This window comes from Tachysurus fulvidraco, chromosome 19 (assembly GCF_022655615.1).
Source record: "Tachysurus fulvidraco isolate hzauxx_2018 chromosome 19, HZAU_PFXX_2.0, whole genome shotgun sequence".
NCBI classification, from domain to species: Eukaryota; Metazoa; Chordata; class Actinopteri; order Siluriformes; family Bagridae; genus Tachysurus; species Tachysurus fulvidraco.
This window is the reverse complement of record NC_062536.1, coordinates 17047825-17060972: the sequence shown is the minus strand read 5'-3', so window position 1 is coordinate 17060972 and position 13148 is coordinate 17047825. Positions and strand designations below refer to the sequence as shown.

Below are 13148 nucleotides of genomic sequence, written 5' to 3'. Positions count from 1 at the left end.
TAAAGGTGCAGTAAGGGTTTTAGCATTAAAGGTGCAGTCAGATTTTTAGCTTTAAAGGTGCAGTAAGGGTTTTAGCTTTACAGGTGCAGTCAGATTTTTAGCTTTAAAGGTGCAGTAAGGGTTTTAGCTTTACAGGTGAAGTTTTTAGATTTAAAGGTGCATTATGGTATTTTGCTTTAAAGTAGAAGTGAAGATTTCAGATTTAAAGGTGCAGTAACAATTTCAGATTAAAAATGTGCAGTCAGGATATCAGGTTTAAAGGTGTAGTGAATATTTTGGATTTAAAGGTGCAGTAAGGATTTTAGATTAAATGTGTAGTCAGGATTTCAGAATTAAAAGTGCAGTAAAGATTTCAGCTTTAAAGGAGCAGTCAGTGATCTCAGCTTTAAACATGCAGTAAGGATTTCAGCTTTTGGCTCTAATACTAGAAATCCTGAGTGCACATTAAAGAGGCCGACTTTTTATTGGGGAAGTTGTGATATTATATATATATATATATATAAATCACTGATCGTAGCTTGTTATCTACCTACTACACTGATTCAGTTTCTGATGCAGTAAACATTCCTCCTCCTACAGGAATGTCCCCAGCTGCTTCCTGCTGATAGGATCCTGGTGCCAGTGAATGTAGTGAAGCCCATCACGCTACGTGCCAAGAACTTACCCCAGCCTCAGTCAGGCCAGCGTGGATACGAGTGTGTGCTCATCATCCAGGGGGTGGAGCAAAGAGTCCCCGCCCTCCGCTTCAACAGCTCCAGCGTGCAGTGCCAGAACACCTCGGTGAGTGATGAGTGTGTGATCGCAATGCATGTGTGCAGTGCAAAGTAATTTAAAGAAGAGCTACATAACACATTCATAAGCATGGCGTAACTCATTAGAAGATTTATGAACGGCTTATATCAGTGGTCTTGAGTTAATACAAGCTATCGAAATTATATTTTGTTACTGTATGACTTTTATAAGTTTATTTTTGAGTTTTCATTCCTTTGCTTTGTAGCAGATTTGTGCAATGATTATAAATGTGTTATGAACACCTAATGAAGGCTTCCTGGATCTATGAAGTAACTGAAATTGGTATACAATTTTTTGGTATTTTTATTAGCCAAACACAAGTTTTTGAAACTGACCAGTTTTGTCATAATACACTATAATTACCACACCTTATGAAGTGTTTATAACATGCTTGAGCCGTTAATAGATGTGTGTATAGTGCATGAATGATTAATGGTTAGAATATTGTAGAATATTGTAGAATAATTAGTGTAGAATATTCATTAAGAATTTCCTGTAGAAACAGAATTATAATACAGAGATTTTATGTTGATCTCACCTTATGACATGATTATAACATGTTTATAACATGTAATGAATTGTGCCATTAATAGATAATCTGTTAATAGTTTATTAATGATTAAATGCTTGTAAAGAACCACTTATATAATATTTATAAAGACGTTCTAGCACCTATACAAAACAAAATTAAACATTTGGTGTGTTAGTTATGACCTCACATGTTCATAACCTACTTATAAGTCTACAATAGATTCTATGGTAAACTAAGCACTAATCGTTTTTTTAACACTATTTGCAAAGATTTGCCGCCACAATACAAACATAAACATATATGGGGGTTGTAGTATGACATCACCTTATAACGTGTTCATAACATGGTTATAAGCATTATTAGACCATGCATTGATGATTAAAACCTTGTAACAACCATTTGTAGGCTATTCATAATAAAGCCTTAGCTTCTATGTAAATAGAATTATGACAGAAGTTTTAATATTGTCTCCTAGCTGAACATGCTCATAACATTCTTATAAACATTAATAGACAACACATTGATGAGTAAATCTTGATAGCAAACCATTAATCTATTTATAAAGAAGTCGTAGCTTCTAAGTAAACAGTATTACAAACATAGAGTTTTAATATCGTCTCTCGTCTTATAACATGTTTATAGCATTGCTAGACGATGCAGTTTGATATTAGATAATGAGTTTTAATATGAACCTTACTTCACAACGTTTATAAGCCATTATTAAACAATATATTAATGCTGAATTTCACGTATAAATCACATAAAAGCAGCATCATATTGCTCAGAGGAGCATAAGTGTATCATTCGATTAAGTTGAGCAACCCACCACATGAATTATTCGAGTATAGAGAGTGGAGAACATGTTAGTCTGAGAGCAGAGAGGTTGGGAGGTCTAGGATCTTCTCATTTCCATTCTTCTTTTCTGAAGTGTTCTACTCTTTCCTGCCGCTCTCTTTTTGACTCTGTTGGCAAAAGTAATAAAAAGCTTTTTCCATCTGAATACAACTGCTCAAAGTGCTCTCTCTCTCTCTCTCGCTCTCTCTCTCGCTCTCTCGCTCTCTCTCTCTCTCTCTCTCTCCCTCTTCATGTCTGTTTTAGTACGCATATGAGGGGATGGAGATGAGCAGCCTCGCTGTAGAGCTGACGGTCATCTGGAATGGAGACTTTAGCATCGATAACCCGGCCCAAAACAAAGGTGAGCCCTCTCATTGCATCGTCATGACAACAGGCAACATAAACATCAATATTCTGTATAGTTCTATTGTTTTCTGTATAGTTCTATATCTGTATAGTTTTCTTTTTAACTCTGAACTTCTATTATATCTATGTTGGGGGATATCTCTGAGGGAATGGTGTATTGTGTGTGTGTGTGTGTGTGTGTGTGTGTGTGTGTGTGTGTGTGTGTGTGTGTGTGTGTGTGTGTGTGTGTGTGTGTGTGTGTGTGTGTGTGTGTGTGTGTGTGTGTGTGTGTGTGATGCATCTTTGAGGGAATGGTATAGTGTGTGTGTGTGTGTGTGTGTGTGTGTGTGTGTGTGTGTGTGTGTGTGTGTGTGTGTGTGTGTGTGTGTGTGTGTGTGTGTGTTTGGGGGCATCTCTGAGGAAAAGGTGTAGTGTGTGCCCACCTGTTAGTTGACCTTCCAGGGCTTGACAGTTTAAGACAGCTGATCCTTTGCCAGCTGTCACAGAGAGAGAGAGAGAGAGAGAGAGAGAGAGAGAGAGAGAGAGAGAGAGAGAGAGAGAGAGAGAGAGAGAGAGAGAGAGAGAGAGAATAAGAGGCTGAGCTTCTTAAAAGTCACTGAAGCACATGTGTTCATTTCCAGCCTTTACCTCTATCCCACATTACAATAAGACTGAGCTGTGAGTTGATGGCTCGTGGCAGCCTACCTCAAGATAAGAAGTGAACAGGCATCAGGTCCAGATGGTAACAGCATCTGGAAGAAACCTAAACATCTAAAAACAAAAAAAAATCTGCTAATTCTGTAACAAAAATAAAAATTAGATTTTTTAACAGAGAGCCAGCAAGGGAACAGCTGTATATCAGCGCTATTCCATATCAGGTCGTTCCAACTATAAATATCAACGGATATATTTTATAGAAATGAAATAATTAGCTTTGGATAAGTAAGCTATGAATTAATAGGAATTATATAGGAATAGGTTTTCTGATTATTTATGCAGGGAAAATAATCCATAGTGTGCTGATGCAGCCTGATCAGTAGAGTGGAGTTACTGTTACTGTTACCACGCTGAAGCAGATCCATTTTTATTCCACAAAAAAGCATAGCAATTACCAAGGCTTTGTTTAATGTTTTTTTTTTGTTTGTTTGTTTTGTTTTAATAATACCATATAATAGGATTGTTCGGAAATGTCAGCTGATCAGTGAGAAAAATAGGAAAAGACAGGGGACAAAAACAGGACAAAAAGCAGAAGAAGAAAAAGAAGAAGTTCACAGAACATATTATATTCTGTGGTCCTGTACAATTTTCTGTGTGAAAACTTCTAGCAAAAGTCAAAATAAAGAAATAAATTAATTAATAAAACTAAAATGCATTCTGAAAATGGGGGGCACGGTGGCTTAGTGGTTAGCACCTTCGCCTCACACCTCCAGAGTTGGGGGTTCGATTCCCGCCTCCGACTTGTTTGTGTGGAGTTTGCATGTTCTCCCCGTGCCTCGGGGGTTTCCTCCGGGTACTCTGGTTTCCTCCCCCGGTCCAAAGACATGCATGGTAGGTTGATTGGCATCTCTGGAAAATTGTGTGTGAGTGAATGAGAGTGTGTGTGTGCCCTGTGATGGGTTGGCACTCCGTCCAGGGTGTATCCTGCCTCGATGCCCGATGACGCCTGAGATAGGCACAGGCTCCCCGTGACCCGAGGTAGTTCGGATAAGCGGTAGAAAATGAATGAATGAATGTATTCTGAAAATCACTAAAAAAAACATGAGGAAAGAGAAGTAGTGTCTCCAATTTTTTTCAGTGGAAATGTTTAGTGTTACAATTTTTAACAATAATTGTTAAGGGGTGCCAATAATACCTTAATTAACTCACTCTTTTTTTTCTTAATAATTAAGGAACATTTTAACAAGCTAAAGTTTATAGTAATACACATTCAGATGGTGTTTATTAAACGTCCTCAATTTTTTAATAAATGAATGAAAATTAAAAGGCAGTTAAAAGAAAACATCCTGTTATGGACTGCAGCCGTATTCATTATCGGTTCCTGTAAACTTTGTGCGACCGGCGTGCCAGACAAATCGGTGCAAAGCCGAGAGACGGCATATGGTCTCCAGCAGTCCTCCGTCACGTTTAAGGAATATTTCCGAGATAAAGAATATGTGGCATTGTTACAGGATTGACGCAGCCATTTTTTGTGCAATTATTCTGCTATTTCCAAAAAGGATACAATTGTGTGGGAGTGATGTTAAATATTCACAAGCTTATTTGACTGTTAACAAAATACACACAGGACTGAACAACAGAGATAATTAGGCAGATAGAATCGCTGGTGCTAAATGAATGTGCAGCTAGTGCAATTTCCCTACAAAAAGCTTTCCAACCAGGACAACTGGTGTACACACACTTAATTATTGTGGATTATGCTACAGTGTGTGGGAATGATGGAGTCTGACTGATCAGAAAGGGAGCGTTACTGTCATCTAATGCAGAGGGAGACGGACGGACAGACAGACAGACAGACAGGCAGGCAGGCAGGCAGACAAACCAGACAAAGAAAGAGAGAGAGACACACAGATACAGACAGAGTCAGAAACACAGAGAGAGAGAGAGAGAGAGAGAGAGAGAGAGGCAGACAGACCAGACAAAGAAATAGAGAGAGAGAGACAGATACAGAGTCAGAAACACACACACACGTAGAGAGACAGGCAGACAGGCAGACAGACCAGACAAAGAAAGAGAGAGAGACACACAGATACAGAGTCAGAAACACACAGAGAGAGACAGACAGAAAAAATGACAGGCAGAATGAGAGAGACACACAAATAGGGAGTCAGAAACACACAGAGAGAGAGAGAGAGAGAGAGAGAGAGAGAGAGAGAGAGAGAGAGAGAGAGAGAGAGAGAGAGAGAGAGAGAGAGGCAGACAGACAGACAGACCAGTCAAAGAAATAGAGAGAGACACACAGATACCGAGTCAGAAACACATAGAGACAGACAGACAGACAATATGCCAGACAGGCAGAACGAGTGACACACACAGATATTGAGTCAGAAACACACAGAAAGAGAGAGTGAGACAGAGAGAGAGAGAGTGAGACAGAGACAGAGACATATACAGAGAGTATGAATAAGTATAATTATGTAAAACTGAGGAATAGCTGTGGAATAGCAATAACAATGCTAATGTTTCCCATCTCTCCGTATCGTCTCTCCTCCGATCCAATAGTATTTTATTCCCCGCAGTCTCACACCGACAAGCTAACAGCCTACGTATGACAGCGGTGTGACGACGTGCGATGTGCGACAGCACCGTCCTCAGATGCTCGCTGCTGTTTTGCGTTTCTACAAAGGCTCTTTTTTTTTTGCGCATCTCAAATTCCCCAATACAAGCAACAGAAGTCTGAGCATTTACAGTCGTGCTGTGTCTTTAATGATACGTTACTGTCACTGCTGCATTTCAGAGCTCTGTGGCATACCAAAAAAAGACAAATGACACATCAGTAGACAATAAAAGCCACCTGCGCATACACAAACGTGGAAGCTGGGAGAGTGTGTATGTGCGTGTGTATGTGCGTGTGTGTGTGTGTGTGTGAGTGAGTGAGTGAGTGTGTGTGTGTGTGTAAAATGTAACGTGTGTGTGTCTAAGTGAACAGTGAGCTAATTTAAGCAGAGAGGAAAAGAGACTGTAAGATTTCTCCTCCTGCTCGAGTGTCTCACAAACCGAATCACGAGCACCGAACCACCAAAGCTGTGCTGTTTCAGGGGAATAATTTGACGGACTGAACATCTACAGGCCCGGCAATTATAAAAAAATAAAAAAATAAAAAAAAATGTTGCAGTTGCTATGGCGATAACCTTAGACGAAGGAATGAAGAAAATCAGTACTGCAAATAGAGAAAAGTGAGAGAAGGAATTCGATTCTAATCGTCCAAGCACAAAAATAATATATAAACAAATTCCTGGTGAATGCGACTAACGGAACTGACATAGTTTTACTTGCCGGCATTGTGCTAACAGTTCCAGCTTTACTAGCTTTCACATCCAAGGCAGATAAATCTAGCTAATGTTGTGCTGTTAAGCAACAGAAAGAGTTTCTAACAAGTTAGCTGACATTAGAATAATTATTATGCTGTTAGTAAGGGTTACCAGACCGCTAGCAACAGTTAGATGAACTATTATGGAGTTACCAGCCAGGTTAGCTAGCATGCTCGCTAACAGTATGCTATCATGCATATTATGCAAACTAATACCTAAATACTAGCAAACTATAACTGAAAGCAGTTGCCACTGAAAGGGTCTTTAGCAAGTGACCAAATATTAGTCTAGCGGATTATCGATTGATTCACTAGCAAACTAGCTAGCACTTTGGTATTGTATTCTCAGGGCTGTCGAGTGTCACACATTGTGAGTGACAGTCCGTCATGTCGGTCTTTTGTCACGCTCTCCCGCCACACATCATATTTCTCACGCAGAAAAACTTTTTGACTATTTATCATACATTTAATAAGCCGCAGCGCCGAAAATGTGTCAGTCCGCACCGCTGTCTCTATGGAAACGGGCAGGAATCAAGTGCGTCTCAGTTCTTAGTCGAGCCTGACAATATCAGCCAATCAAAAAAAAAGAGGCTACACAATAGCCAATCAGAAGTAAGTATCATCTGGGTAAGATTTAACGCAACAACCAATGAAAAAAAACATATTCATTAGAGAGGGTATTTTCGATGGTCGGTTTGAACAAAACCTCAACATGAAACAGCTTGTCTCTGGACGAGACATTGTCCTCAATCATGTCCCTAAAAATGTCTGGGCTTGTGCTGAACTGTTTTATATGGGAGCAACATTACAAATGATAAAGGGGTCCAAAAAGGTGACAAACACTTAGAATAAACACCACCAGTCATAATCTCTCTCTCTCTATCTCTCTCTCTCTCTCTCTCTCTCTCTCTCTCTCACACACACACACACACACACACACACACACACACACACACACACACAAATTAATAAATGGAAATTAAACAAAATCAGTAATTTGTAAATCAGCATCCAAGGTATAGCAAGCTAACATTAGTAAACTACAAAAGGCTAGTTAATGACTAGTCATGCTAAACAGCTACGGGGTTACGTAGTAGAAGTGACAGTGATGAAGTGGTTGTTGTTGTTGTTGTTGTTGTTGTTGTTGTTTTAAATTGAAATTAAGTTTATTTTCTTATTTACTGCAAGCATTTGTAGCTAAAATGTGAAATGTTTGAATGTCATGCATTGACCTGTTCTCCTCTCTCTCTCTCTCTGTGTGTGTGTGTGTGTGTGTGTGTGTGTGTGTGTGTGTGTGTGTGTGTGTGTGTGTGTGTGTGTGTTTACAGTACACCTGTATAAATGCGACGCAAGGCGTGAGAGCTGTGGCCTGTGCCTGAAGGCTGATCCGCTGTTTGGCTGTGTGTGGTGTAAAGTGGAGAAGCGCTGCACACTCAAACAGCACTGCCCTCATCCACAGAGCATGTGGCTCGAACACAACGGCATCAACAGCAAATGCACACACCCAAAGATCACCATGGTGAACACACACACACACACACACACACACACACACACACACACACACACACACACACACACACACACACAAACACACACACACACACACATTTGACTCTTCTTTCCACTGCCAACTGACTTGTACCATAAATAAGTGCCCCAGAGCTAAGAATACGGCCATTAAGAAAGGTAACCGAGAGCATCAAGAATACAGAAGTGGTAGTGGTGGCTCAAGCGGTTAAGGCTCTGGGCTTTCATTGGTGTTCAAGCCCCAGCACTGCCAATCCCTTGAGCATCTCCCTTAACCCTGTCTGCTCCAAGAGGCACTGTATCACGTCAAACCCTGTGCTCTGTGATATGCGGAGAATGTGATATTCTTCCCTATTTCATCACATGACAAAATGATTTCTTACAGAGTTTCTTACAGAATCTCTGTTTTGTTTCCTGAGGCAAAAGACGTGAGCAGCTACCGGGATTACTTTGTCCAAAGCAAAAAAAAAAAAGAAGAAGAAGAAAAATCAAATCTTTTCACTTTAGTCAATTCAGTATGTTTTGTTATTGTTTTTTAAATGTTATGAATCATAGCACTGAATCAGTGAGCAGTTCTTTCACATCTTGACGATTGAAGACTGAATGACAAATGGGACTGAGTCAAATAATGAGTTTAGCCTTGACTCGTTTTTGTATTGATTGTATTCATCAGGCCTGTGTGTCTCCTCCACTCGTTTTCCTTATTTTTTGTATTTTTTTAAACTCATTTTGCCCAGCATTCTAATGCACTTCATTACAGTGACATCTCTGATGGAGAATCTTTAGTTGAAGTAGAAGTGGGTGATGATTAAGTGTTTTCCTCCACCAGCCATCAATTAGCTTGTCAAAGTCACAAATCTAATCATCCCCTAATGAAAAGAGACAACTCTCCCCCTCTCTTGCATGCTCTTTCTTTCGGTCGGAAAGCCAGAAGCCACCTCGACGCTTATCGGAGAAAGCGTTATAATACACTGTGATAGCTGTTAATTGTGTGCATTGTAAAACTGGAGATTAGTCTCAGTAGAGATTTTATTAGGGTCTGTTATTTTGCAACCGGCTACTATAAAATCTGGTCTAAGATGCAATATTCCCACACAGGGCCACACATGCAGCAATTAGCACTTCTCTATTTGCGCTATTGGGTTGTAGCAGCTATGACATTTTGAAATTTTTTGAATCATTAAGGAAGGCAGGGGGCACGGTGGCTTAGTGGTTAGCACGTTCACCTCACACCTCCAGGGTTGGGGGTTCGATTCCCGCCTCCGCCTTGTGTGTGTGGAGTTTGCATGTTCTCCCCGTGCCTCGGGGGTTTCCTCCGGGTACTCCGGTTTCCTCCCCCGGTCCAAAGACATGCATGGTAGGTTGATTGGCATCTCTGGAAAATTGTCCGTAGTGTGTGAGTGTGTGTGTGAATGAGAGTGTGTGTGTGCCCTGTGATGGGTTGGCACTCCGTCCAGGGTGTATCCTGCCTCGATGCCCGATGACACCTGAGACAGGCACAGGCTCCCCGTGACCCGAGACGTTCGGATAAGCGGTAGAAAATGAATGAATGAATGAATGAATGGTTTAAGGAAGGCTTGGCTACAAGAAACCTGAACCATGCTACTGCAGCTACCTTTGAGCTGAATTCAGGGAAGAGATTGTCAAAGAGACAGTGATTGAATAGCAAAACGTTTTGAGTTTTATTGAGATTTACAGGAAGTAATATTCAGTGTTATCTATTGATAAACAAAATGAGTCAGCAGAAACAGATGTAGTGGTTTATGGAGCTACTTTCGAGTTTATATTAAAGTGTCAGCACAAAACAGAAACAATGTCCAGGCCAAATCAAAGGACATCACGGTCGTAAGACGAGGTCATAAGCAAACGGTATAACACAGCCATCCCAAGGCAGAGCGTGCCAAAAAATATTCAGAACATATCAGTTGTTTAATTGCTTTGACTTTTTGTAGTTTGAAATGATTGCTTGATGGTTCATTTCCCACAATGTCATTTTCAACCATTACAAAAAGAATAAACTTTAATATTCATTAGATCTCAAACATTCACTTTTCATTCAAGGTCAGACTCTTGGCATTATTTTACATTTACATTTCCGCCATTTAGCAGGCACACTTATCCAGAGTGACTTACATTTTATACAACTGTGCAATTGAGGGTCAAAGGCCTTGCTCAGGGGCCCAGCTGTTGCAGCTTAGTGGACCTGGGATTTGAACTCATGACCTTCCAATCAGTAGTCCAACACTTTAACCACTGAGCTACCACATTTTCAGCAGAATTCTTTTCTTGTTTATTCTAAACACTCTTCAGAAAACACGTGGTGACCCTCTAGGCTGCATCTTGGGTACATTTGAAATGCCTTTTATTTAGGAAATCAAAATAATATGCCTTCGGAACTTATATAAGATGCATAATTAGACGGTGTGAAATTTGAAAATGCATATCAGAGTTACCAGGGATGTACCCTTGAGGATTTCACCTCATTGACAAATGCAGATAAATGTTCAGTAATTTGTCCTCTTAGTCTCTTGCCCGTGTTTCCAATTTTAGAAATGTTTCTTTTTCAAGCCTTGTTAGAACCTTTATGAAGTCCTGTAATGAAAACGATCTCTCAGCATAGTGTTTAAGAGATCACAGTTGCGCTGGAAACAAAGCCCCGGTGACTGCTACCGCAGTGCAGTTTAGTGATTGGCTGTTTCCCTTTGGGATGTAGTGTAAAGGTTTACCTACCAGGATGACTGATGGACAGACTACATTGTGATAATAGCACAACTGTGCGTACAATACCAAAAGATGACCCCTGGGACAGTTCACATTTGAGTTGATAGAGTGTGATCTGTCTCATTGACCTGCTTTGTACACAACAGCAGTATATTTCCCAAATGGACCAAGCCAGAGATTTCACTGAATGGCTAGTTATTGATAGAAATTCCACCTGCAACCCTAGCTGTCAGTCTCTAGCTCACTCAGATACTATAGATGATGGTTTAGGAAGTACAGTATGAGCATCATGTTATTATTTATAGTAGAAATGTGAGCAGGACTGATTTTTATCCCTTTATTACTATTCCTGAAGTAATTCTGGCCAAACCCATCCACATCTTCAGACAGTTTGACCAATCCAAAGGTCTTCTGCCTGCTGCTGTGGAAAGTTGGACTAATTCCACGCACTTCAGTGGCTACCACTTCTGAAGTAATTCCTCCTGCCTCCTCCAGAATGTTGGACTAATTCCGCCAACCTCAGAGGGAAGTCTGACCAGTTCTGCCCAGTCCCACAGATTATCTTGGTAAAATAATTCTCCCTTAACAATTAAATTCCTAATACCACTGAAGGAATTCTGACCAATCCCATCCATAACTGCGGATATTTTGACCAATCCCATCCACTTGCAAAGGGATTCTGAACTCCACCTGGTCCTGCTAGCAGATATTTTGCCCACATGCAGTCCCACCGTCTTCTGAACCAATCTCACCTACTCTCAAAGAGAATCTTTATCAATTCTTTATGTTCCTGAAGGAATTCTGACAAATTCTTCCCACACCTTTAAATAGCTTGACTAATCCTGGCCACTGTCAAGGAAATACTAACCAATCTCACCCTCTTGACCGGTCTTGACTAACCCTATCCAGTGCCACAGGAATTCTGACCATTTCCTCCCACAAACAATCTTGACCAACATCCTCTTTGGTTCTAGTATGAACATATTTTGAATATTCATATTCATCAACATATTCACTTTCTTTGAACCATAGGTTTTTTGGTTTTTTATTGTTTCTCTAAACCAAGTTTCACATCTGACTGTTTGCTCCTGCGTCTAGCAAGTGAAAAAGGGGCAAAGATAATCGGAATGTTTAATGGTCCACGTATCTGTCGATGGAAAAACGACTCAAGCGCAAATAAGCAGCATTTCTGATGTAAACGGATTGCAGTCTTCACTGTAAACCAGACAGTGACATGACTACAGAGATGCATCAGCATCTGAGCTATGATTAAAAAAGATCGCTATCTGAATAACTATTTCCCTTGTGTCCTTTGAGTTTGTTCTCATCTCAGCAGTTTATGTTTTTGCATGCCGGTGTCTGTGTCGTTCCACCAGACAATCTGTATCTATAGATAATCACTGCTGGGATATTTTTTCCGCCATAGGCAAGGCTCAGCTGGGCTTGCGACTCATCATTATTCATTGGAAAACACACTCATTGGAAGCATTGTAGGTCTGACAGATAGAGGTCCAATTATCGTGCTGAACCAAATCTCTTACAGGTGCAGAGAGGAAAGAGAGCAGGGGCACTGACTCAGCTGCCATTTGCTGTTGGCTTGTACCAACCATAGAGATTGCAAGGGGGTGGAACACGCACATGTTATTGTCTGTTTGGATCAAAGCTTCAATGATAATTGTTTGTAAGCATGTAATGTCATGGTTTCTGTGCAGATTACCCCGATGCGAGGGCCTCGGGAAGGGGGTACACTGGTGACGATCCACGGAGAGAACCTTGGCCTGGATTTTCACGAGATCCAGGACAACGTTAAGGTTGCCGACGTGGAGTGCACACCCGTACCGGAGGGATACATCCCGGCTGAGCAGTAAGTGCCTCAAACCAAAAAAAAAAAAACAACACTTTTTAAACATTTTATTTACCCAATTTACCTTCAGTGTAGTTCCAGATACAATCGAATTAGTGCCGGAAAAATTAATTTAACGCTTTGGCTATATTTCATTTTCATTTGGCAGATCTAGGATAGGATTTTTTTTAATGTAGCTCTTGGGGTTTTTGGCGTGTGAGGGTTTTTTTTATTATTATTTTTAATGTGTAGTCAAGTAAAACCATTTATTTTAGTATAGAAAATTATTTTTTGTAAGATCAAGTGATGCTGGGCTGCATTCGTGACTTGCTTCCGTCCTAATTGAAATTATGGTTGGAAAAAATTGGTATGCAAAGAAAGCTGGCACTTGTCAAATTTTTATTCTGAAACGTTCTATATTTCCGGTTAGAAAGTTAACAACCATTAACTACACACAGAAAAGGTTCAAATAACCATCATTTGCTTCAGTATTGTTTTTGAACCATTCTTGTTCATATATCTAC

The 13148-nt window shown here is 40.3% G+C and overlaps 1 protein-coding gene across 1 annotated transcript in view; it reads left to right on the top strand.

Moving 5' to 3' along the window:
• The window catches only part of plxna4 (plexin A4), a 157882-nt gene that overhangs the window by 75254 nt on the left and 69480 nt on the right, over positions 1 to 13148 (top strand). Inside the window, exons 8-11 of the mRNA XM_047803726.1 lie at positions 580 to 780; positions 2423 to 2519; positions 7859 to 8049; positions 12494 to 12645. Coding sequence (XP_047659682.1) covers positions 580 to 780; positions 2423 to 2519; positions 7859 to 8049; positions 12494 to 12645 — 641 coding nt within the window. The remainder of the gene's footprint in view (positions 1 to 579; positions 781 to 2422; positions 2520 to 7858; positions 8050 to 12493; positions 12646 to 13148) is intronic.